Source organism: Leucopleurus acutus (assembly GCF_964270905.1).
Source record: "Leucopleurus acutus genome assembly, chromosome: 8".
Classification (NCBI taxonomy): Eukaryota; Metazoa; Chordata; class Mammalia; order Artiodactyla; family Delphinidae; genus Leucopleurus; species Leucopleurus acutus.
In genome coordinates, this window is record NC_139151.1 from 85,695,471 (window position 1) to 85,721,708 (window position 26,238).

The 26,238-nt window shown below is 47.3% G+C and overlaps 1 protein-coding gene across 1 annotated transcript in view; it reads left to right on the forward strand.

The window, feature by feature from the left end:
- EHF (ETS homologous factor) overlaps window positions 1–24,074 on the forward strand; it is a 39,301-nt gene extending 15,227 nt beyond the window's left edge. Inside the window, exons 2-9 of the mRNA XM_082843863.1 lie at window positions 6,661–6,760; window positions 10,364–10,609; window positions 12,896–12,958; window positions 15,653–15,721; window positions 15,840–15,908; window positions 21,332–21,394; window positions 22,955–23,150; window positions 23,255–24,074. Of these exons, the coding sequence (XP_082699989.1) occupies window positions 6,664–6,760; window positions 10,364–10,609; window positions 12,896–12,958; window positions 15,653–15,721; window positions 15,840–15,908; window positions 21,332–21,394; window positions 22,955–23,150; window positions 23,255–23,354 (903 nt within the window). The 5' untranslated portion in view covers window positions 6,661–6,663 and the 3' untranslated portion in view covers window positions 23,355–24,074. The remainder of the gene's footprint in view (window positions 1–6,660; window positions 6,761–10,363; window positions 10,610–12,895; window positions 12,959–15,652; window positions 15,722–15,839; window positions 15,909–21,331; window positions 21,395–22,954; window positions 23,151–23,254) is intronic.
- The last annotated feature ends 2,164 nt before the right edge of the window (window positions 24,075–26,238 follow it).

A 26,238-nucleotide genomic window follows, 5' to 3' on the forward strand; every position in this document is an offset into this window, starting at 1 on the left:
TGTCTCTGCTGGCAGGTTCTCTCTGTGTGTTTAAGAAGAGAGACCAGTGGAGCAGTTCTTGGCCTTGGTAGGAGTCCCGAGACTGGGCAGAGGCTCCTGGGTTCTGGAGTGCATGACTCTGGTCCCTTGTCAAAGTCCCAGAGGTGCCTCCTTCCCCTCATTTTTCTGTTCCCATGAGCTCAAATCCCAGACCCCCTTCTTCCAGTAAATGAGCAGTTCATGTGCTAAGGGACCCTGTAGGATAGAGAGATCCTCTGGCCGTTCTCTGCCAGGAGATCCCACTTTGGACGTGCTGCTCTCCTGTGCACCTGCCAACCAACCATGGTGTGTGAAAGCACAATGCCGGGTGGTAACCCAAGGCCTGCAGAAGGGTGCCCTTCCACCGTTCCTGGCAGCCTCAGGCAGCATGTGCCTGGTGGGACGAAGGGGAGAAGGAAGGATGCATGCCCAGAGCAGGGGAGCACGGCTTCTGTGAGCAGGGGCTGAGAGATGCCACTCACGGCTCAGCCTAATGGTGCGTCTGCCCAGCAGCCCAGGATGGGGAGTGGGGAGGCACGAGTCCAGCCCTAGGCTAGATTGTGCCAGCCAGCTGGGGTTGCTGAATATTACGTAGATGGTGGAAGTTAGAAGCCTTGCTTGAAGTGAATTAAACCCTCAATTTCCTCCTTGGAGACTCAACAAAATAATAGCCACAGCACAATAAAGAAATGATAATAATGATTATAAAGACCAGCTTAAATTTACCAAGTACTTAATATGTGTCAAGCGCTTTTCCAAGCACTCTACAGGTATCATCTCATTTTGTCTTTCAACAACCCTTTTCATATCATCTATCAACACTTTTCATACCATTCTATCAATGAGGAAAATGAGACCTTCAAGAGAAATTGAATCACTTGTCCAAGCTTGCCCCATTAGTAAACTGGCAAAGCCAGGGATTGAACCATGGCCATCTGACTCCAGAGCCTGGAACTCCCCACCATTACACCATCCTGCCCCTGAAGGGTCTAACCCGACCCCAAGAATGTCGCCCAAACCAACCAGCACAGTTTAGAGAGAGATCCCTGGGCAGACCCCATGATAACTGCTAACATTTTCTGGGTACTTGCCACGTATGAGATAATGTGTGAGAACTTTACATTCTCACACATTAAACATTCTCATTTAATCCGCACATCAACTCCATTTCCCCCACTTTCTGTCATAGTGGGAAATTGAGACTTTAGAGGGGATGGTACTTCCCCAAGGTCAACACAGCCTGCCAAGGGGCAGAATCAGGATTTCAAACCTCACCGTCTGAGTCACTGTAAGAGCTGCCCTCCAGAAATGCAGCCACGTCGGGCTGGGCTTGAAGGTCCTCACACCTTGAGTATGCCCTTTCAACCCAGATGCTAGTGAGACTCTTCCTCATGCGTTCCCATCTGTGCCACCGAGCAGCAGCGAAAATGTGAGACCCTTAAACTTTAGGGTCCGGCCAAGTGCTCTGATGGCCTCCACCCCGATCCATGGGTCCCCCCTGTGTGTGGTGGTCAAGCTGGTGCTCGAAGGGAGTTTAGCCTTTGATGAAGGTCTGGCAGGGAGGGTACAGAGGTGGTAGATCGCCTTTATGCGTGGGTGGCCCAGCAGCGGTCTGAGACCCTAGCGTCTTAGGGCTCTGTGGGAATTTGTGTTTAACTCCGAACTGCCACTTAACAAAGTAGGCGAGTAAAGAGTGTCTGTGGCCGCCCCAGCACGGCACGGTGCCGTCTCTCTGCCAAAATGGGTTCGGGCTGGTCAAACCTTAGCAGCTCATTGTTTGCCAGGGAATTGCTGCCTAAGGTGGAATGGGTCCTGGCTGGAAGGCTGGCATGAGATACCGTCTACTGTAGTCGACTGGGTCCCACGCGTGGCTCCGGACTTCGGTCGCCCAAAGTGTCAGTTTTAGAACTGCCGTGCAAAGGGTGATGTCTGGGGCGAATGTGGAAGTCAAGACAATCCCAGGGGTCAAAAAGTTCCCTCCGATTGTTTGTATACACAGAGTGGGGATAAGAGAATGCAGATGGAAAAACGCTGCATCACCCACATTGCATTTCACTCTTTCGGTTTCAGTTAAGATTTACCTTCTTTCTGGTGTGCAGTTTTTAATAGCCCAAGTAGTAATTTATGCTGTGTTCCCAGAATACATACCATGCGGGAATAGACAAAGGTGGGCCTGATACCCAGTGCATTTTCTTAAATTTCTACCTAGGAGGCAATTACCCGGCGTGACCAGGCCCTGTGCTGGGGACCTCCCAGTCCCTTATCTCAGTCAGTCCTCCAGCAAGCCTACGTGGTGATACTAATGCCATGGCTGTTTCCTGGGAGAGGCTATAGCAGCTCAGAAAGGATAGAAAACAGTGCAAGGTCACCACACAGCGAGATCAAAGCCTGAGCTGTCACCTCCACAGGCTCTCATTTGACTGGTGTTCACACATGGGGGTGATTTGGCTCCGGGGACATTTTTCAGGCGGGTGGTGGGTGAGTGCTGCTAGAATCTAGTGGCCAGTGACGCAGCTAAGCATACTGCAATGCACACGTTGTCTCCGCAACAAAGAACCATCCTGGACCAAGATGCCGGTCGTGCTGAGGTTGAGAAACTGCTTTTCACCCCTCGAATTCTCCCTCGAGCTGGAGATGAGGCCAAATAGATCCTTTTCCCAGCTTGCTTTTGGCTCGAAGGGTGGAACCTTCTTACTTAGGCTCTGAATTTACTTCTTCCAATCTTGGAAGAAGTAAAATGTGTTAGAGCGACACCCTGAGAACTGATGTTTAAAGAAAGGAAAAGAAACTGATTTTAAATGAGGCCATGTGTTCTGGCATCGGACTAGGGACCTTTAAATCCATGATATTATTTATCCTTCCAAACAGCCCTTAGGCTTGGAGGACATCCACTTTCCCCGACGTCCCCTTTGAAATCATTGAAGACATTGAGCTGGGAAAGGGTAACATACTCAAGGTCACGTTGCTGAAAGATGGGGAGCCTGGATTCCAACCCGGGCCTCAGAGATTCCAAAGTCTCTACCTCCCACACTTGATACATTTTTCTTTTGAAAGAAACTAATAAAAGCTATGCTGAAGGTAAGGTAGAAAGCTTAAAGAGCAGCATTAAATAATTCCCTTACTTTTTAATGAAAAGGGTTGCTTTTTATACCCCATAAAGTAATCACCATGTACCACAGAAAGTTTATATTCATATATGGGAGTGTGGGTGAGTTGATTATAATAATGCTTTTTTTTTTTTTTTTTTTTTTTTTTGCGGTATGCGGGCCTCTCACTGTTGTGGCCTCTCCCGTTGCGGAGCACAGGCTCCGGACACACAGGCTCAGCGGCCACTGCCCACGGGCCCAGCCGCTCTGCGGCATGTGGTATGTTCCCGGACCGGGGCACGAACCCGTGTCCCTTGCATCGGCAGGCAGACTCTCAGCCACTGCGCCACCAGGGAAGCCCATAACGCTTTTTTTTTAAAACAATTCACAAGGCACATTTATTATCCATTATCTCATTTGATCTTTTCAACAGTCCTGTAAGGCTGCTGGGGGGCAAATGTCCTCATTTTACACCTGAAGAGCTGGGCCTCCGAGGGGGTAGGACTTGGTGAAAGGCCTTCCGCCATGCTGGCCCCGAGGTGGGGGGCCTTCGGTGCCCACGCTAAGGGCGCTGTCCCTGCAGCCCCAAGCTGGGTTGAAAATACTGATCTTCTTTCCTCACAAGCCCGGGTGACCTCGGTGAACTCTGACTCACTAAGGAATAAGCGACATAAACTCTTTATGGGCAGTAACCATTTCCTGTGCCCTGTAAAAAGGGCCCCTCACCCTGCCAGCTGCTTTCCCTTGGAAAGGGGGTACCGGCAGGGAGTGCGCTCAGCCTCCTGGGGGCCAGGTGGCGACCGGGCAGCCGTGACCTTGTAGTCCTCAGGGCTTCGCTGTGGGTTGAGAGTTCTGGGTGCCTCGTGCTGAGAAATGATGTCTGCCCGGAGGAAAGGGGCTGGTGGGCATTCGGTCCTAAGAGGAAAACTGGCCCACATGGTCCTGCGACATTTATTGAATTGTTCCTTAGTACCCACTCGGCTCTCTGCATGCACAAGCTCGTTTGATGCCCACAGCCCTCTGCGTCTGGGTTGTTCCCATTTTACAGGGCGGGAAAGTGAGGATCAGAAAGATGTAGGCTAGACAGACTTGAACTTGCTCAAGGTCACCCACAGTGAGCAGGGGAACTAGGTTCTGAGCCCACCTCTCCCTGACTTCAAAGCCAGGCGTTCAGTCCTCACACCACCCTGCCTTCTAGTTTTTTGGGAAGTGGTGAGCAGAAGGTCTGGGCCAGCCGGCTGAGGAGGTGGGTCCTAGTTGGCCCCGGCAGGTCTGGCTTCCACTGAAATGGCCACTTTGAAACAGCCCTGCAGGCAAACCCTTGTGAAAGAATTTCAGGGACGCCTCCGCTGCTGCCCACCCCACCCTTACCCACAGCCTGGAGGGCAGATGGGCTGGGCTCTGAGCTGCAGCCCCTTCAGGGTTAAACAGTAACCTGTCGACTGCTTGTAGTTGAGCAAATGCTGGCAAGGAACAAGCCCGGCCTTGAGCAAACAGGAGCCGTTGCCATGCCTCCTCCCTCCCCCAGCCACCCTTCTAGGGACCTGGACGTTTTCTTGTACCTTGGAGTCCCCCATTTGGTTTCTTCGCTTAGGGCAATTGCTGTAGAAAGCTCGATGGGAAAAGGTGCAGTTCCTGTGAAGGAGGAGAAGGCTCGACTTGGGTTGGTTTTCTCTGAGAGTGAGAATCAAAGAGATTTCTGGAAACGAACTTAAGAAGCAATTTACCTTCTTTAAAGTTTTGCGTGGGGAAACTGAGGCCCAAGGTTGCTTCTGGTTTGGGTTATCCAGAGATGCAGTAGCCCTCCTGCTCATAACACCTACCATGCGGTCATGTCCGACTTTGTGCCAAGTGCTCGAGGTATAGAAACTCGTTTAAGCTCTAACCAATACACATGGTACGTATGACGACCTGTATTTTGCATAAGAGGAAACTGGGGTTCAGAGAGGTTAGTGACTTTTGTTCGACTTAGTACCAACTTTAGCAGGTAAGTGTGAGAGCGTGGGATAAACCCCCGCTCTTCCTGACTTCGAAACTCATCTCTATGGTACCACCACGTAGAATCCGGCGTCGCCATCTCTGCACCCTGTGGTCTGTTACAGTGTTCACTATTCCCACCCCCTCTTTCCTTCCCCTGCCTTCTACTTAGGCCTAATTATTTGCCAAACAACCAGGATGATGATGTTAATAATCATGATAAATGTTCTGTTTAGCCTAGTTCAACTCTTAATCACTGCTCTATCCCTGGTCCCTAAAACTGTGCCCAGCCCATTGCAAGGCTGATAAATATCTGTTGAATAAATGAATACATGAATGAATTTTTATGCCTTTTCCAGACCCCTCTTCTCCCCTCTCAAGCCCTACATAGAACCAGAGGAGCACCAGCTAAATTAGAGGAAAGGGTTTTGAGGGATGGAACCACTCTGGCTGGGCAGTTTGGGAGAGGTTGGTGACTCGTGAAGATGCAAGATTTCCCCCATACAGGCAGAAACATTTCCATGATCTGCTCCTCTAAAGCTAGACTCTTCTCCCTACCCGAACATTTAGAAAGAGCAGGTTACCCTTAGAGGCCCTGGGTAATGCTCAGTCATCCTCTGGAAACAAGCTGTTCATCCTTTGGATGACTGAACACACTTCTGGGGCTTTCAGTCTGAAAGGTGGAGGGCGCCTGCCTGGAGGGTAGGAAGACTGTAGATGCTGGACGACTGAGGTGAATATTTCTAAAGTGTAAAATTTTTACATGTTTTAAAAAACCCAAACAGGCTCATGGAAGAAAGCCTCTTCTCCTGGGTCCTTTACTGAGAAAATGAGCCCTCAGACTGAGAAAGTCAGCTTCAGATCAGCTTCGAAGCCTGCGGTATTCTCCAGGTCTCTAAAAGGAGAGGGAACGTGGGGCTGAATTTTTACCAGGAAGGAAGGGAAGGGGCAGTGTCTTGTCCCCAAAACCAACTGATTTCTAATATTATCGCGGAGCCAAATACTTGAAAAACTCTAGGTCAAATATGGCTGAGGTCCTCCAAGACGAGCCTATCCCCTGGCAGACGTTTGTGCTGAGGAAAGTTACTGGCTGCCCAGGTGGAGGCTGCTCAGATGTGTCGGGACTTGTGAATGTCTGATTTCAGGTCAGAGTTCCTGCACAGGTGCCGGGTCTGTTCTGCTACCCATTTGGGTTTTCATTGATTGAAATTTTACTTTAAATAAAAACCTCTTTGGTATTTTCACTTTTGTTAAAAAAAAAAAAAAAATTGGCTGCTGGCCAGACTCGCCCAGTGCGCAAGTATTCCATTTTCCTCCCGTTTCATTCCGATCAGAGATTATTCATTTGTGAATGGGTGGCTATAAAATCTTGCCTCATGCATATGAAAATCGAACCTGGACATTGTTAATTGCCAGTGAGTTTTGCTTTTACTGAAAGGGCTGTGGCAACATGCTTCGCAGGCGATGGATGGAAGGACCAAATTATTTCTTCCTTCCTAAATTCTCTCTATGATCTAAACTCTCAAATGACGTTTGTCCGAGAGGCGCTGGCTGAACGGCCTGTTTGATCCCCTTACAGATCATGATTCTGGAAGGAAGTGGTGTGATGAATCTCACTCCCAGCAGCAATCTTCTCCACCAGCAGCCAGCCTGGACAGACACCTACCCCACGTGCAATGGTAAGGGGCCGCGCGGGGCCAGTGTCACTCCCCATGGGGGTTTTTCCTCGGCTTTCATTAGGCTTCGTCTCCCAACTTAATGAAAAATACAGGTTTCATTCAGCCGGGGGGTGTGGGGTCCAGGGAGACTGGAGAAAACTCTTCTTCATGCTGGAGGTCCTCACAGGCCCCCCAGGGCCCCAGCCAGAAGCCCATGTGAGATATTCTGTGGTTTTCTCCCAATATTCAAAGGTCCAGGTTGGTAGCCTGGCAGAGAGGGTGATAGAAGAGGCACCCCAAAGGAAGGCCAACTTTAATAGTGTTGGCTGGGATATCAAGATAGGATAGGATGGAAAACTGTGTGGGCGTGTGTGTGTGTGTGTGTGTGTGTGTGTGTGTGTGTGTGTCGCATGGAAGCGTGGAAGTTAAGGAGAAGAGACGTGTAGCAGCTTAATCTTTCTATTTCATTTTCCGGTGACCTCCCTTTGTAAAGGGAGGGGAGAGTTGTTAGGAGACCGTGTGCCTGCCTTTGGTGCTTTAATCTAGAACCGATTGATTAGAAGAAGGAGGGCCTGGCGGCGGGGCTTATAGAGGGTTTGGTGATCAAGCCCATGGCTTACTGTAGAAGCCGGACTGAATAAAGTTGCTGCTGAATCAGGGCACCGCACCCCATCGTGAAGGTGTTCAGTTTGCGTAGACTGCTGTGCACCGAACCGCAGTGGGTGTAGGGAGCTCTGGGCTTTCTCCCACCCCATACCTGCCGCTAATCTCCTCCCCAGAGATTCTGCTGCGCTTGCTTCCCTTGAGAAAATGGAGATGGGCCATCGGTGAGCAGAGTCTGGGAAGAAGCAGTGGGAGGCTGATGGAAGGGGTGCATTCTTTAAGCAGTGGCCGATCTGTGGGCAGCTCCACCTTCCAGTTTGGAAGCCCAGCCACACGTGGTCGAAAGTGGGGATGGGTGACCTTCTCTTATTGATCACCTGTGCTTCTGAACTCCTGCCTTTTCTGGGCATGACCTTCCCTGTGGCAGGACTCAGGTTCCTTGTGGGGACCTTGAAGGCTGATTCCAAACAGGGAAACGCACAATCTTTTGGATGCCAGGCCCTAGGACCCTCGGTTAAGGCAGCATCCCTCTGGTTTGCTCTGCTTTTTTACTCTCTAACTCCCAGAGGCCCCAGAGAAGGCCCCGCTCCTGGTCATGATTGATGCGGGAGGCCAGTTGAATGCCAGAGAGGAGCTGAACTCATAGGATTTTCAGTGCTTTTCCCAAAGCTTCAGGAATCTGATGAGTCGCCTGACTGACGGGGAGTCTCCCCTGGTCAACTTTAGACAAAAGTCTCAGGTTCTGCCAAGTTCTAACAGGCTGCGTGTCAGGAGCCATCCTCTCATCTGGGTCACGTGACATCGAGAGAAGAAAGTCCTGCAGGCCTGGTGTGGGGTTATCGAGAGTTGTTGTCTCTTGTTTACAAACCCGGAGCTGCACGTTCATAGCAACACAATTCATTAAAAAATAAAAGAACAAAGACTTGGGGAGCTGCAAAAAATGTAGGCCACCCTTAAACAGCTGTATTGGTGGGACACCAAAGAGTCGGGAGGAAATAGAGACATCTGGTCTAGGCTCTGAGTGTTGGTGTATTAGGGAATATTTCTATGTAATTGAATTTTGGGACTAGATTCGTCCAGTCCCTGCCCCTTCCCCCTCCACTGTTGGCTTCTCCTTTAGGGCCCAAGCTGAGGGTTTAGGCCTGCTTTTGTGTGGCCATGAGGAATGAGGAGTAAGGCACATAACATGAGTGGCAGGTGGGACCGGCTTGGAAACATTCGCCCTTCAGCCTTTCCTCCTGAGGTGTTGAGGGCTAGGCCATAGGCATTGTGGAGATCAAACCTTTTGGAGCTCTGTAGCTCCTTGCCATTCAAACTGTATCCACTGACCAGCATCATAATCATTCTGGAGAAGCTTGTTAGTAATGCAGAAACTCAGGCCTCACCCCAGGTCTATGGAATCAGAATCTGCATTTGAACCACATTCCCTGGTGATTCATAATCACATTAGAGTTTGAGAAGTACTGATCTAGCATGACCTTGAAGAAAAAGTTAGGGACCATTTTCTTTTGCTACGTTTTCCTCTATTGGTCTATCCTTGAGTTTGTGGGAATATCTGTGTGTCATGCTCAGCTGGACTTCCCCTCCTTCAGCTTGGTGGGCTATAATAGGGTTTTCTCCCTGTCCTTGCCCCTCACCTTGCCCACTAGAGAGCTCCTTCCCTTGGCCCATGCTTTCAAGGGGATCATAAGGTCTCTCAGTCTGGTTGCATGCCGCCAGAGGCTGGTTCTCTCTTCTCCATCCCTCCAGGATTTTGGGCTGATTTCGTCATGTTCTCTTAAGTGAGTATGAGAGTCACATACATAGATGGTTAGTCCATAGTGAGCTCAGTAATAGTTATTGGCTTGAATGAATTCCTCTTCTTCCCCGGTACTTGAATTAACCATCTTGTGAATGCACCTCACAACTCTTCCAGGTTCCGACGTTATTTCTTCTTCAGCTCCAAATTTACTAAAGAAAGAGAGAGACAGTACCTATGATGGCAAAGTCTCTGAGGTAGTTTTTATGGGAGATACAAGGATGGGTAAGATAGAGTCCATGACCTTGAGCATACAATTTACAAAGGAGAACAGGACTGTAGTTAGAGACCCACCAAGAGAGGCAGAACGTGACAAACGTCATTAGGAGAAATGTAAAGTGCATCTCCTGGAGTTTCAGAGGACAGCAGCCCTCAGCAGTCAGTCTGCGATGGCTTTATAGGGTGGTCAGGGTCAGCAAGCTGGGTAGAAATTCAACAGGGAGTGATAGGTAGAATACAAACCGGGCTGAAAGAACAACATAGAAAAAAGGCAAAAGGTCACTTGAGGAATAGTTAGTGAAGAGCCTTAATGCCTGGCTTGGCAGTTTGGGGCCTAATTTCAGTGGATAAAGGGAAATTGCTGAAGGTAGCTGAGTAGGGAAGTGACATCCTAGTGGCTGTAATAACCAGTATGGGGTGGGAGGATGTCAGCACCATGAGCAGATGAATCATCTGGACCATTTTGGGGAGCAGCAAAGGCATCACAGAGAAAAGAACCTGAGTCTCAAGCTTCAGTTTTGGTTGAAAATGGTCTGAGTTTTGGGTATGTATGTGTATATATGCGTGTGTAAGAGAGAGAAATAAATGGGAGAGAGAGAGGGAGAAGGAGACAACTATGTGGGTATGGACAAGAAGCTAACACTCTGTTGAAACTGTAGCAGTGCTTTAGCTTTCATGGTGGTTTGCGGGAGGTGGGGAAGGAGCTCATGATCTCAGAGCATTTCGAGTGTTGTGTCCTCATCCGGAGCTCAGGGGTAAGCATATGGAGAACAAAATGAAGATACACGGAGGCTGAATGATTGGCTCCCACCACCACTGGGGAAAGAACTGCGTTTCCTAGAGCCTCCTCTCCAGAGCCCATCTCAAGCTCCAATCCCCACTGATGCACGCAGAGGGTGGTTGTGATCCCTGTGACGTCTGGCAGCCAGAGGGGCATCCCCACGTCTGGGATCATGCTCGGAAACAAACACAGGTCACTCACAGGGCCACCTCCTGTTTTGCAGTTTCCAGCGGGTTTTTTGGAGGCCAGTGGCATGAAATCCATCCTCAGTACTGGACCAAGTACCAGGTGTGGGAATGGCTCCAGCACCTCCTGGACACCAACCAGCTGGATGCCAGCTGCATCCCTTTCCAGGAGTTTGACATCAACGGCGAGCATCTCTGCAGCATGAGTCTGCAGGAGTTCACCCGGGCGGCAGGGACAGCGGGACAGCTCCTCTACAGCAACTTGCAGCATCTCAAGTGGAATGGTAACTCTTTCTCTGTCTCTGTCTCTGTCTCTCTGCCCTGCTAGGAGCCATCTGGGAAGAGCAGAGACTCCACAGCTGGCAGGGCTCCTGTTTAGGGGCATCCAAGGATGGTCTCACCTCCAAATTACTGTCTCCTGAGACAGAGAAGTAGAAGGGAGGTGAGAGGACAGGCTTGAAGCCTAGGGTACAAGGTGTGTCTAATCCCATACAAATCCAGCATAATGTAATTCTCTCTTTACATGGTTAATTTCCAAGGAGACAAAGGTTAGCTGGGTATTCACAGGATACTTGGGACTCTCAGAAAACCACTTCTTTCTCTTGCAAATGGGGTTCATTGTTTCATTCCCAATCCCTTGCTTGTTAAGATCATCATGGCTATTTTTTTTTAAAAATTTCTACACCTAGGTTCTTAAGATGGGACGTAAGTGTGGTAAGAAAATAGGCAAAATTAGGTCTAGTTTGTTTTTTGGGAGGGGAGAAAGCTTACGATACTACAACAGATTTTTAAAAGGTCCTGAATCGAAAAACGGCTTAAAACGAATGGTCTGGACACATCTGGGATGTTTCTGCAGTGGTTTCTGGGATTGGTGCTGCCCTAGAGCCCCAGGTGTCTTTCCTGAGGCCTCACCTAGCACATAGACAGGCACCGTTTAAAGGCTGTCCATTGGTGCTAGTTTATTCACACATGCACGCATGCTACATTGGCTTGCAAGAGCTGGTAGGGTAGACATCTGTCTTGCAGAATGTCCTTGACACGGGCCTAAGGTTCTTCCGATAGTGGTTATAAACACTAGCTCCTCTGAGAACTATTTTGGAAAGCAGTGATATGCACGAATAGTGAGCTGTCCTGTCCACATCGGAATGGGCATGCTATCTAAGCAGAATCTGTGTTTGGGCATGTAGCTGGAGCTTTGGGAAGCATGAGCTCCAAGGCTGTGAACCAGATTCAGATCCAGAGAGCTGCCATCAACACTGAAGAGAACCCAGCATCTGGCTTCGGAGCGGGCAGAAGTGGTGGTCCTTTGAGATGACCTCATTCAGCTCCTGGGCACTCCCTACTTCCCATCCACCTCACAGAGGTGGTTGCTCCTTTTTCTTTTACTAGAACCAAACCAAACAAAGCTCTAAAAATAACCCCCAGGCATCTTCAGAAAGAGCAGACTTACACTTGAAGAATTAAAAATATTTACCTCCCCACCTCCAATTAAATCCAGCAGGACAGCTCCTCTACAGCAACTTGCAGCATCTCAAGTGGAATGGTAACTCTTTCTCTGTCTCTGTCTCTTTAAAGCTTTGCCCTGATTGAAGCTTAAGGCAGGGAAGCGTGGGAGGTGATGTGGCCATCCTTGACCTTCCACCTTTGACCTTCCATCTTTGGCCTTCCATGACTTGCATGCTGCTGGTGCCTCTGAATGCCTAATGTCCAGATTTCTCACCTTTGTTTCGTTGTTTGCCTTTTTGTAGACATTCCTCTAACTTCCATTTATTGAGTATTTACTTATACAAGGACTCTAAGTGAATTGATTCATTTGGTGACCTTATGAGAAAATAAATATTGCACCCATTTGACAGGGGCAGTTTTCATCTGGGAAAACTGAAGGTCAGAGACATTAAAGCATGACCTCTGCTCCTGAGATATTTATAATCTGGATGGGCAGGAAAAACATATGAGACGAACTCACATGTATATATGTGCTTTTATATATGATACATCTGGAGAAAAGTTGCCAGGCATAAATAAGGGAAGAATCACTGCACTTATCCAGACATAGCACATAGATTAGATCTAATCAAAAGGGGTTTGATTAAATTTAAGATCGAAGAAGAATTAAGGTGATTTTCCTTGTGTTTCCTTTGCATTTTGTATCAAATCTTAGTATGCGAAAGCACCTTAGAGGAAATCTAATGACTTTAGCTAGTTTAATCTCCGAAATATACAGTTGAGGAAACCAAGATGAAGAAAGGTGAAGTACCTTGCAGCTATTAGTGGAAAAACTGGTCTTTCAACTTCTAAAGTTTTATTTCCTTCATACTGGATGCCTTCTCTATACAAGGCCAAATAATTCCATCTGATGTTTGTGCCCTAGCTACTGATTTTCTGGGCCAAGGGCCCCAGGCTTGAGATTATAGATCCAGAGAGGGAAGCCCCCTCCCAGAAGCAAAGAAGGGTGACCATGCTGTGGGACTGTCAGAAACTCTTTCATGAAGCCAGCTTCGTCCTTGGTCAAGCAACACATTTTGGCTACACGTGGGCCCACTCTGAGTTTCCCAATCTGTCCTTCACAGGCCAGTGCAGCAGTGACCTGTTCCAGTCCACACACAATGTCATCGTCAAGACCGAACAAGCTGGTGAGTCGTGGCAGATGAAGGGAGCCAACTTGGTAGGCAAAGGCCTGTGGAGGACAACTGAGAGGGAGTGTGAGGGAGAGTGTGAGAGCGGGACGGAGCCAGTACTTTGGCAGGAAACCCAGGGATGTCTCTTCCCTGGCTGTCTCCAATGGGCCCAGCAGCCATGAGCCTCATCCCTCGTCCTTGGGACCAGTGACTGCCGACTATTTCTGATTTCTAAGATTGATGGTGAGCCTAATTCTGCCCACACTTCTCTGCTTCCCATGGTTGGTCAAGGGAACATCCAGGCTCTGATCCAAGAGCCCAGAAAATGCAGAGTCTAAGTGGGCTTTCTTGTCACCACAAAGAGTCAGGGGATTGGACTTGGCCAAGTTAGGAGAAGCCAGGGGAGAGAAGAGGAAGGGTCAGTGTCTCCTCTCCCCCTCCTCCCTTGGAGGGAGTGTGTTTCACAAGGAGGAGGAAGGTTCGGACTTGGTGTTGTAGTTACTATAGTTTCTGGGGACCTTGGGGTTTCTGTAGGGATGTCCAAAGGCAGCTGTGGAACTGACTCCTGCCTTAAGTACGCTTTTAGACAAAAGCCACTATTCTGAGCTCTGAGTAGGGTCTGCAGGCCCAGAGTAGCTACATGCATTTTTGTTCTCCTTCATCTGCCTAATCATCCCTCCTTCCTCTGCCCCAAAATCTCTCTCCTGGGGACTTTCTGTCTCCCCTGGGGACTTTCTGTCTCCCCTGGGAACTTGCAGGGGGCAGTAACTGCCTCGAGAAGTTGTGCCCTAGAGCCTTGTACCAATCAGAGGTCTTTGTATAGTGACCTTTGGCCTATGACCTCTTAGACTAGGGAGAGCTCTGCAAGTCCCCCCAGGTCCATAGGAGCTGCCACTGCTCCAAGGTCACTCCCCATGTCCACATCAGTGAGAATGTGGGCCACATGGACCAACCACGGAGTTTGCCTCAGGCCTCCCTGCAGGTTGCGTGCCAGTCACCAAGGACTGTATTAGACCTGGGGTGATTTGTGAGTCACTAGGGGCAGAAATTGGCCCCACGCAGGTATTTACTCTTTTATAAGGGGGTCGGTCTACCATTATTAAAGAAAAAACAGTAGCTGCTAAACATGTGAATTAGGTATTCCTAGCCCTGCCCTTCCCCCCAGAGACCAGGGTTGAGTTACCCAGATGGTCTATGCTTTATGGACATGACTGCCCTAGAGGCAGGCACAGGACTTGGCCTAGAGGATGGTGCCCCCTGACCCCGAATCCCCACTGTTGACTGGACAGATAGCCCCAGCGGAGGAGCCAGGCTGGTACTGGAGAGGTCCCAAGTACTTGACAATTCCTCCTTGACCATCCAGATCTTCTCATGTTGCCAGTTCAGAAAAGCTGAGCCGAAGGGTGGGGAGGACGCTCCACCCTGGGAGGAGGGGAAAGGAGGCTCATACAGGGGCCAACACCCCCTAACCTTTTCGGTTCAGTTTGTTTTCAGAGACAACAACAGGTACACAAGGTGACCCAACGAGGACAGAGGGTGTAACCCCTAAGTGATCAGGCTTGGGGTGCCCAAACACGTAGCTATTAGTTCAAATACCAGCTAAATCCCTATGTCGTAAACAGGAGGACTTAGCCAGTGAGTCAGGTTTTTATACCATTTATGCTACAAAAACAAAATGAAACTCGGCCAGTGGCTTACCACCCCGGCCCTGAAATTCAGATGCTGGGCAGGAGGGAGCCGAGGGCAGCCTCTGTCTGTGACGAGGGGAGAGCAGGAAGCTCCTGGTGGGGATGAGGTGACAGCTCCTGCCAGATCTCACAGCTCTTGGCCAGCCAGGAAAGAAGAAGCTTCTGTTGGAGATCAGCCCAGAGGTGAGGGGTGTGTAGGAGTTGGGCTTCGTTTAGGGTAGGTGGAGGGGAGTTTCCTTGGAGTCTGAAATCTGAAGAGTCAGGAGACGTGCTTACCCAGCACACTGAAGAGAGAGAGAGAGAGAACTTTTCCTAGATGAAGCAATGAGGCCCTACTCTTAAAACCTGTTTATTTGATTTGGTAACACTCTCATCTCCTTCTCCTTACTTCTGTTTTGAAAATTTTATGTCACCCCTTAAGCATATTGGAGAAATCCTGGAGGGAGGGGGCTGTCACCCAACTTGAGGAGAGTTTCTCTCTGGATTTTAGCAATAAAGACTCTGTGATAAGACTGAGCAGACTTTTTCTTAAAGAAACATCATTAATTCTCCCACGAAGACGTTACTAGGAAAAGATGCTCATTAATCATGAAATTATTTTGTCCCTACCATTTTTTTTTACTAGTCTAAAAATATTCTGGTGACAATATAGTAGAATGTAAGACAATGCCGGGCTCCTGGACCCCCCCGCCCCCCACCAAGTACAGACTGGGAATATCCTCAGGAAAGCATTGGTCTAGGACAGGATCCCACTGTTGCAACTTCTCTCACTTCCCTCAAAATGCAACAGGTGTAGAACACCTGGATGGGGCCGTAACAAAGTCCACCTCCCCTAGGGCCCTGGAAGAAAACTGGGGTAACATTATGATAAGGTAACATGTGGCTGAAGCAGAATCTTATCTCTTCTCTCTGAGAACCAGCCCCTTGTCCCACACCTCTTTGATGAACAGTGAGTAAGAAAAGGCAAACTCCTCACCTGGGGAAGGTGATTGCTGACATTCCCATTTTCTGTCCTTTGTAGACCCTTCCATCATGAACACCTGGAAAGAAGAAAACTATTTATATGACACCAACTATGGTAGCACAGTAGGTAACTAACTCCCCAACGCTTAAGACCCTTTTACATTCTTATCCTGGTTTTCTAACAGCCCAAAATTTATGTTGTAAGGAGGGGACTCTTAATGTCCTTTATGTTTTCATTGCCACAGAGTTGTTGGACAGCAAAACTTTCTGCCGGGCCCAAATCTCCATGACAGCCAGCGGTCACCTTCCCATTGGTAAGTTGTCCTGACATCCGAGGCTGAGTGTACCTCCTGCAAGTGCTTACTGTGAATTAATGAGAATTACCAATGCCCTACATTTCCAACTTTGCTGGAGTCTTTCCCATTAAAAGGCTAGGAAAAGTTTATAAAGAATCTGCTTTCGGGCCCATATTTGTACACTGAAAATGACCAGCAAGGATGCCTCTAGGAAATGTGTTTTGCTCCTGTGAAACCAAGTCACTCTCTGTGACAACAGAAACTCTCTCTTCAGTAAAAACTTGCTTTTGTGAAATTATCCAATAAAATTATTCATCTGTGGGTATCCTTATGGGGGAGAAGGCTCTATTTAATTTTCAACAAGCTGTCTTTGGCTTTAGAGAATGAATGTCCAACAGTGGAATTCAGAGGTCAGTGAACCTGGGATGATGGTCTCTGGGTGGAGGGGCAGTAGCTGAAAACTTCTGGAACCCTGGGAATCACAGGTCAGTTTTAAAGTCTGACCTTGTCGGCTCATCAGGACTCTCTAATTAGTCAGACCACCTGCACATTATGAATTATGTTCATATGAGTTGTGTTTGGTTAGGACTGGATGCATCTGGGGTCTACCCATGACTCTCAATCAAGGTTACACTGAGCGGGAGGGTTGGTCTGTTGGGAGTCTGGGAGAGGAGTCTTCAGATTGTATTTCAGATTATTTCTCCTTGTCCACTTACAAATAGGTCCACTGGTAGGAATGAGTGCATGGGGGAGGTGAAGAGAGGGTTTCGTGTAGTCCCTTGATCTCGGTGCGAATTTGTGAATCTTTTTGGCTCTGTGAAATGGAGCTTAGACCCGTCACAAGTGAATCTGTCTTTTCCTGGAATTGAATTTGGGGCAACTTCAGAACTGGGATTTAAAAGAGTGTCTGTGAAAGGAAGAATCAAACAACAACCCTTCCTCCTTCCTTTTTTTTTTTTTTTTCATTTTGTTGAGTGTGCTTTTGAGAACTGAAAAAATGCAAGCTTTTGGTTTGAGGTTTTGTTCGGGTCAAGCCCTTTGAATGAGACAGGGCTGGGAGCCAGGGTAAATGCTTCTGGAATTGAGGTTAAGAATGGAGGCCAATTCATTTCTCGACCTCCCCCTCCACACAGAGGCCCATCGCCTTATGTGTCACTCTAAGTATTTGCTGAAATTAGGGAACTAGATCAAACACTGGAAAGGTTCTGCAGTGGATTTGCCATGCTGGGGGAACTGAGCCAGTCAGGGTAAAATTTCTGTGGCAATCGTTGCCACCCAGTCAAGACCAAGGTTTTCAGAGCTGAAGAAACCACCACGGTCGCCCTCTGGCTTCCTGACACACCTCCTGAGGTGTCACCTCCCACGTCCTGGGTCTTTGGCTTAGGGCAGAAGATTCCAAGGAAGAATAAAGTTGAACCAACCACTTCCTGAGCCTCAGGGATGGTTAGGTCTCTAGGCACCTGGGAGAGGAAAAGCCGTAATCAACAACTCTGCTGCCCTCCCAGCCAGGCCACACTGCTCTCTCCTGCATCCTGACTTAACCTGCTGGAATCTCCCAATCAACAGGGACCGATGTCGGCTTTCATATTTGTAGTAACAAGGAACTAACTCACTGTCTCCTGAGTTCAACTATTCTACTTTTGAATAGTCCTTCTTCAAATGGGCTTTACAAATCTGCTCTCCTGCACCTCCCTTGATTCTTGATCACCTTACTCCACATTCCTATCCCGAAATGGTAACACAGGCTGGAGAATGAGATGAGCCCTCCAGGACCCCGATCCGAATGATCACTTAAAGAATCATTTCAGTGTCTGGGTTGCTGAATTCTTTGGGGTAACAGCCTTCCAGGTAGGATAGTTAATTACAGCCTTGTAAGGATCAATTCCTTTCAGAAAAGTTTAGTCTCTACTGGACGGGACCAGAACCGCCCCCCCCCCCCGCCCAAGACCCTTGTCATTTGTCTGAGTCTTTGGATTTCCAGCTCCCGTGAAATGGAGCGCAGTTAAGTATCTTTATGTGTTTTAGTGCAAGTCACAAGCCGCGCCGAGGCGAGGCCACATGTCAACTGACGCCCTCGCTGATAAACACAGGTGGGGAAGCGGGCTCTGTTTTGATGTCTCTGTCATCTGCTCATTTCATAAAATGGCCGCCGCCAGTGTTCCGGATCTGCCCGATAGTCCTCGAGCCAATGACGCTAATTCGGGATTGATGTGTTTATTTACCGACTCGCTGAGCCTAGAGCGAGGGTGGCATGGTCTATTATAACACTGAAATTTGTATATCCCGTAAAGAAATGGCTCACAGCTGAATAATATGCAAATGCTTCTAATCTTTGCTTCTTGTGAAGCAGCTTAGATGAAGTCATGCTCTGGAACTCATCGTAAACTCGTGCCTTGGTGCTGCCCCGTCTGGACTGGACCTTGGCCTGAGGTGCCCGGGAGTGGAGCCGGAGAAGGCCAATCTGGACAGTTTCCCCAGAGCAAGCCATTATTTTATAAGGATGAATCACTTAACCACGCGGCTAACTTCAAAGGTTTTGACTTTTATTTGGGGGCCGGGGGAAGATACAGGGGGCAAGGCCATCATATTAAGGTGAGGTTTCAGATCAAAGGATTTTAGTGCTGAGGCAGGTGGGTGATTCCACAGCTTGTCGCGCATGCCCTGGGGACTGGAAGAAGAGGCTGGAAGAAATTCAAGTTTCTTTTGCCCTTGGCTGCATATTCTTGCCTACGATGATGCACACATTTTTACTGGGGGGATTTTTTTCACGGGAGGTCTTTCTTAAGCTGGATGGAAATCTAGCTTGGGCAAATGGCTGACATCTCAAAGAGAACATGTCCTCGTGGTGTAGCTGGTCTGGGGGTTCTTAATCTGGAGTCCATGGACTCCTAAGTGACCCACGCACTCCTGAAATTGTTGCAGAATTTCACGAGTGTACACATATGTGCCTTTTTCTGGGGAGAGGGGCCGAGGTTTCCATTTTATTCATAAAGGTACCTTAACTCCCCGAAGTAACTGAGTCTTGCATTACATGAGTTTGCAACCCGTAAACAATGATTGAGGCCAAAAAGCTGAGAGACACCTACACTTGGGTTTTCCTGAGTTCAATGCTGGCTCTGACATAATGACCCTGCGTCCCTCCTGGATGCCATTTGAAAATGAGCTTTGCTTGTGGCCTGCTGGGTAAATGCCACTCTTTGTCTGCAGAACAACGTGGCCCTGTCAGAATGATGTATCACGTGGAAACCGCTGTGGGTGCCAACCTGTCGCAATATTGTCACATCCTGATGGGATGTCGCAACCTCACCCTGAAACCTACAGGGAGGGAGAGTGGAGTCTCCTTGCATTTCCTGCGAATTTGTTCTTTCAGGTTTCAGAGAAATCCAAGTCGGGTGCGAACCCTCCTGCTGACGGTGTTGAGAGGGAGGGGCGGCGGGGTGGGGGAGGATGGTGGCACATTTAACCAGAAAAAGAGGTTTCTCTTGTAACCAGATCTTATTTAAACTCTCTCATCTATCCCACCACGACTTTCAATCTGCTGGGAGCTCTGAGTTGTGACAATCTGGGGGATCAGATAGGTGAATGCACCCATGCACGCGGGGAAATAGAGAATCATCAAATTGGGATGACTTTTCCCCACTAACTAGTGGGTTGCAGAACTGAACCTGATTCTTGGCAGGGAAGACGTTTATGAAATCTCTTATGTGGCACCCTCTTTGGAAATGGCATAGAATAGTGATTATGAGTGAAACCTCTGGATCCTGCTATCGCCTTCTTCATAGGGTGATTGTGTGAATCAAAACAGGTGATTCATGGAAAGTGCTGACCACAGTGCCTGGTACATAGTAAGTGGTCAAGAAACAGGAGCTAGTCTTCTTAACCATTTTCCTTAGGAGGTAATGGTATTCAAACTTTATTGAATAATGGATCACTACTGACAATCTTGAAAGCTGTGGACCCTCTTCCTTTGCCTGCGGTTTCAGTCAGTCTGAAATGCCCTTGAAGTCCACACATGGGTCAGCAAACCTTAAGTTAGGGAGCCCTGATGTAATGTACACAGAAGGGATGCGATATACTGGTCCAATTTCTTATCAGGATTGGCTACCATTTAGGGGCTGCCCTGGATTCAAGTTGGCAAAGTTTTGATTGTGGGAGTTTTTTTTGGTAAGATCTGCGTTAGTCGTCCTGACATTTGAAGTGCCCACTGACACACCCACACACCCACACACCCACACCCCCCCCACACACACATACACACACTGCTAGATCATTTAGTTTTCTCTTTAACAAGTTTTATTTCACAGATTTGCCTCTGTCAACTCCTCTTTGTTGATAATCTCAAGGGTTACCATAATGAGTCATTTGTTAAACTAATCTGTGTTTCCATAGTCCACTGTGGCCCTCTGTACTGAGCTCAGGCCAGTCAATGGCCCCTTTGTCAGGCTGATTAAAAGGTAACTTTGCATGCCAAAAAAGGCACTCCTCTGGCTTACAAGTCATCTTTCTTTGTTATAAATGTTTACATTTTTGTTTTATATATATATATAAAAGCCTAAAACTTTTCAATGACCTAAATCCTTCAGTGGGGACTTCCCTGGTGGTGCAGTGGTTAAGAATCCACCTGCCAATGCAGGGGACACGGGTTCGATCCCTGGTCCGGGAAGATCCCACGTACCGTGGAGCAACTAAGCCCGGCACCACAACTACTGAGCCTGCGCTCTAGAGGCCGTGAGCCACAGCTACTAAGCCCACGTGCCACAGCTGCTGAAGCCCACACATCTGGAGTCCGTGCTCTGCAACAAGAAGCCACTGTAATGAGAAGCCCATGCACCGCATCGAAGAGTAGCCCCCGCTCGCCTCAATTAGAAAAAGCCAGCGGGCAGCAAAGAAGACCAACGCAGCCAAAAATAAATAAATAAATAAATAAATAAATAAATAAATAATAAATCCTTCAATGGTTTCCCACCTCTCACAGAATAAGAGCTAAAATCCTCAAAAAGTCCTACAAGGCCTTAGTGATCTGAACCTTACCTGCTCCCCTCTGCCCCTTGTTCACAGCCACACTGACTTCCTTCTATTCTATGCACACTGACCTCAGGGCCTTTGCTATTCTCAGGCATGGAAAGCTCTTCCACAGCCTCTCTGTATGACTGTCCCCTCACACCTTTCTGGTCCCCTTATCAGAGACGTCTTCTGTGACCACCTTATATTTAATGGCAAAATTATTCCTATCTCCACACTTCTACCCCTATTTCTTACCCTGAAATTTTTTCTCCAGAGCACTTATCACCTCTGTTTTGTTTTGGACACGACCACCTACCTGAACAGTGCTAGGCATGTAGTAGGTGCTCAGTAAATACTGGTGAAATGAGTGGATGAATGAATGAAGATGATAATTGTAGGAAATAGGGAAATGAAGCAGTTCTCATTTTTCTCTTTAGCAGAGTCGCCTGATATGAAAAAGCAGCAAGACCAACCAACAAAGTCCCACACCAAAAAGCACAGTAAGTTGGCTGGCTTTCAGATGCCTCCTGGCCCTTCCCCTTGAGTGGAGAATAACTGGAGGCCACCAGTTTTTAGACAAATATTGCCTCTGCCTTCTACCTGCATTTCTTCACCTCAGACTGGGTAGGGTGTGAAAAGAGAGGCATCACTTGCTGTCCAAGTAACCCCCTCTGCAGTTGTTTCTCAAAGTGGAGCCCCAGTGGTTATTTCCTCCTCATTCTGTTCTCTTTGTGCTAAAACTGAGACATCAGTGAACAAGAACTTCTTGCAGGCATGGGGTGAGCAATTTCCCTTTCTCCAGAAAAAAGGGTGGGAAAAGGAGAGAGATGGGAAGAAACAGCTGAGGGTGTATTCTTTTTTTCTTTTGCTGAATGTTGGCTTCTTACTTTTGTGGAGTTATTGTTCCAAGAAATACTGTTTGTTCTTGAGATTCAACAGTGCTTTTGGGGAGTTGTATTTCCCCCGATAATAAAACCTTATGAAAGTGTATGAAATATCAGAGACGTGGAGGTGGTGGTGGGGAGGACACGGAAAGAAATCAAGGTGGTGTAATCTGGAAATTGTAAGGAGTTGGACTGCTATCTGCTATCTGCTACTCCAGGTCATCCCACAGAACTGAATGAACACAGTCCTTCAAATTGGGTGTGGGAGGGAGTTGTGTGTCACAAATCCAGTGAGGGTAGAATTGAATTTGGTTGCTAATTTCATTACAGTTGCTGTTTCATTTTCAAATTGGCCCCCTCCACCCCTGTGAGACCCCGCACCAATATATTCTAGGAGTTAGAATTCTAAGACCCTACCGATGCGCATTTGGCTGACACAGTTGCTGGGTGGCAGCCGTCTAATTGATTGAGGTGCTAAACAAAAGAGGTTCTGAATAAAAGTGGTTGAGCGTCGCTCTCCTGGGAAGTAACAAGTTGAAATGAATGCCCAGCAATCTGTTAACCATATTTAGAAGATACACCTCCTAGCCTAGGAGATCTAAAACCTATTTTTTAAACTTATTTCTTTTTATTGAAGTACAGTTGATTTACAGTGTGTTCATTTCTGCTGTACAGCAAAGTGATTCAGTTATACATATATATACGTTCTTTTTTTAAAATATTTTTTATTATTGTTTATCACAGGATATTGAATATAGTTCCCTGTGCTATACAGTAGAACCTTGTTGTTTATCCATTCCATATAATAGCTTACATCTGCTAACCCCGACCTCCCACTCCGCCCCCTCTCCCAACCCGTGCCCCCTTGGCAAACACAAATCTGTTCTCTATGTAAGACCTATTCTTTTGTCTTGGCTTTGCCACTCGTTAGCTGTGTGACCTTGGTCAAGTCAGTTGAATTCTCCACGCTTCAGCTTTCTGATTTGTAAAATTAAAAAACTGTGCTAGTTCATTCTTAAATACCCAGTGGGGATTCTGTGACTTGGCGTCACAGGTGGGTAACATGGAATCGAGTATCTCTGACTTGTTGTGAGATATTTCAACTCTAGGCTTCCTCTAGCCCTTCTTTGCAGTGACTTCAGCCATGAATAAACTCCTTTTTCTCCTTCACCTCAGATCCGCGAGGGACTCACTTATGGGAATTCATCCGCGACATCCTCCTGAACCCAGACAAGAATCCAGGGTTAATCAAGTGGGAAGACCGGTCTGAGGGCATCTTCAGGTTCTTGAAATCAGAGGCTGTGGCCCAGCTATGGGGGAAAAAGAAAAACAACAGCAGCATGACCTACGAAAAACTCAGCCGAGCCATGAGGTGAGGGGGTTTCACGTCTCCAAGTGTGATAGGGCCGTGTGACCAGTCATTCCCCCGGCTGTCTTAATCAGACCAGCCACCTTATGCAATGCCTTTTGTTACAGATATTACTACAAAAGAGAAATTCTGGAACGTGTGGATGGACGAAGACTGGTATATAAATTTGGGAAGAACGCACGCGGATGGAGGGAAAATGAAAACTGAAGCTGCTGATACATTGAACACAAACCTAAACACATCCCACATGATAACCAACCAAGAAGTCCCTGGACATAAATATTTCAAAGACTGCTTTTCTCTGATATTTATGTACCATGACGGGGAAAAAAATACATCTACTTCTAACAGGAAGAAGGAACATGACAGTTGACAGAATTATTTTGTTACTTTGAAGTATGTCCTATATGGGGAACAAACGTACACAGTTTTCTGTGAAATATGACACTGTGTGTGGCTGTGATTGGTTTTTGCCTCTTTTGTGAAGTTCTTCTCCACTGCGAGAACAGAGTCTGTAGCCATGTGCTTCTTGCTAAGGAGAAAGAAAAAAAAAATCAGATGGCATTAAAAGTTTTTATGTGCAAAATGATTTAGGAAAAGATGAGGTGTCCTCTGCACATAGCATCCTCGTGGCCTCTTCAGGAGAGGTGGGCGTGGCCTCTAGGATGAACTCCAGGGTCTCCGATTGGTGGGATGAACCAGAAGGATGCTGAGAAGTCTACCCTGACCTTCGGGAGTCAGTGAGTGGAGAATGAGGACTTCCACAATCCAGAGTGGACTGTAATCATTGCATAATCACATGCCTTTTATGCTTAAATCAGAAAAGAATAATGGTGGAGGGGGCTTTATACTCATTCAGGAATGATTTACCCGGTGCCAAGTCTATCTTCCCTCCTCCCCCTTGGATGATTGGTGAAAAACTTCAATTGCCACCTCTGCTCACTTTTAGTTACTTAAAGAGAAGGTCCAGCTTTGGTTATTTTTATCCCAGCTGCTTAAAAATAAGTGGGAAAAGGGAGGTAGTTATGAGTTTGCTCTTGTACTCCCATTGTCCTGTGGTTTCCCAATTGGCACAATTGATATTTTTGTCTGAATTATTCTTTGTTGTGTATTATTTGGCTGTCCTGTGTGTTTTGGGATGTTTAGCAGTATCTAGGATCTGTACCCACTGGGTGCCAATAGCACTCTGGTCCTCGAAGTTATGACAACCCAAAATGTCTCTAGACATTACCAAATGTCCCCGGGGCCCGGGGGGAGGGAGAACCACTGATTTAGCTAGTCAAGATGAAGATGGTGATTTATTCTCAGAACAACAACAACAAAAAATCCCTAGAGTGAAGCAAAAGCAAGACTTTAAAGTCAACCTATTTTTCATTTTTAAAATGTTTGGACAATGGGTTGAAAGAGCTAGAGCGATTTCTTTTCAGAACCTGAGATGAGAGCTAGACTCAGATAAATTAAACAAGGGCTAACAATAGAACACACTGCACTAGAATTACAAAACAGAGTAAATATTATATTACAGAAGGAAACACTGAGAGGAGAGAAAAAGAGTGTGTGTATGAGAGAGAGGAAGTTAGTTCCAGGGGAGAATCTTTGCAGATGTTAGTTCTTATAATCTTTCCTCTTTTGGATAATCTCTTTCCTGTCTCATCTTAACTCTCATTCCAAAGTGAATGATGTCTTGCCTAGATTTGCATCTAGAAGAATGTTAAAAAAAAAAAAAAGACAAAGAAAAGAAAGGAAAGATGGAAGAGAAAAACAGAAAACTCAGTTCAGGATCTGTGGTCAGGAAGGAGTTAGAGACTTCTCCAATGATGGCATTGTTCTGGGTCCCTGGAGACTTATTGCCAGACCCTGAAATCTGGGAGGAACGTGAGCCTGTAGACACTTTGAAAATGAGTTTGAACATCCAGATCCCTTTTGCAACTTTTCTTTTCTGCTCCCCATGTCCTTGGCTTTCTCCTCCCTCCTGCCTCTCTATCTTGAGCATAATATGGGAATGAAGACATGTACCAATAAGAGGGGGCTCGTCTCATCCACTGATGGAACACCTCCTGCAGTGCCTTCCTCAACTCAGGCAAGCGAGTCATAGTCAAAGGTTGCAGAGTGTCTGTAATGGATTCAGAATGTTGGAAGTATGAAGAATTTGTCCTAATTATAATGAGAGCCATTATGGCCAGTGACCTTGGAGCACAGCTTAGTGAGATGAATGACCTTCTGAAGGTACAACCGAGTTGTTTTTCTCTCTGCCCGACTTGGTGCTACTCAGTGTTGTCAAGTCACAGTTACTGAGGGAACTGAGAGAAATGAAGATGAGCAGCACAGATCTGAGACATTCCTGCATGAAAGACACACCTTGCTCTCCAAGGAAGGCTAAAGAGCTATGAGGCTTTCCCAGCAGTTGACTATACTTCCCACAGAATGAATTAAACCTCCAGATATTTGAATTAGTGTAAACACATGAATGTTTGTGTGACTGTGTGTGCCTGAATTATGTGAAGTTATTAGAGGTGTCTGCTAATTCGCTCTCTGCTGTTTCTTCTCCGGCTTGGCCTGTTCATCATCTAGGCAGCCTGGATCCTTCTCCGAACTTGCTCTTCCACAAACCTGTAAGTTTCTCACATTCCTCCACACTGGTCTTGCTCTTTCCTCACCCTCTCCATTGAAGAGCAATCCCTGCTAGGTAGTGAGTCTGGGGTGTACTGACTGGAACACTGTGCAGATCATTAGCAGATTGTGTTATTTGTTGAAAGTGACGGTTTCTTGGCATCCGGTTCCTGCATAAATAGGTGGGCGTATTAAGTTCTCAGCATATCTCTCTATTGTCTTGGCTTGAGTTTGATGCATTTTCTGTGTGCTGTTCATGATTTGGAGAACTCAAGGTAATCGAGCCATGCCAATTTGGGGTGTGAATAGAATCCTTCCCCCCGGTGTTGCAAGGGAAAGCAAAATCCCAGAGACAAGCCAGCACCAGGTGAAGCCCCCTTCTTTTGGCAACTCACAGCTTCTCACTTGAGAAGCTCGTCTGAGCCGATGCTCCTGTGGTCACTGCGCACAGCCTCCTTAAACTCTCCTTAAACTAAAGGCT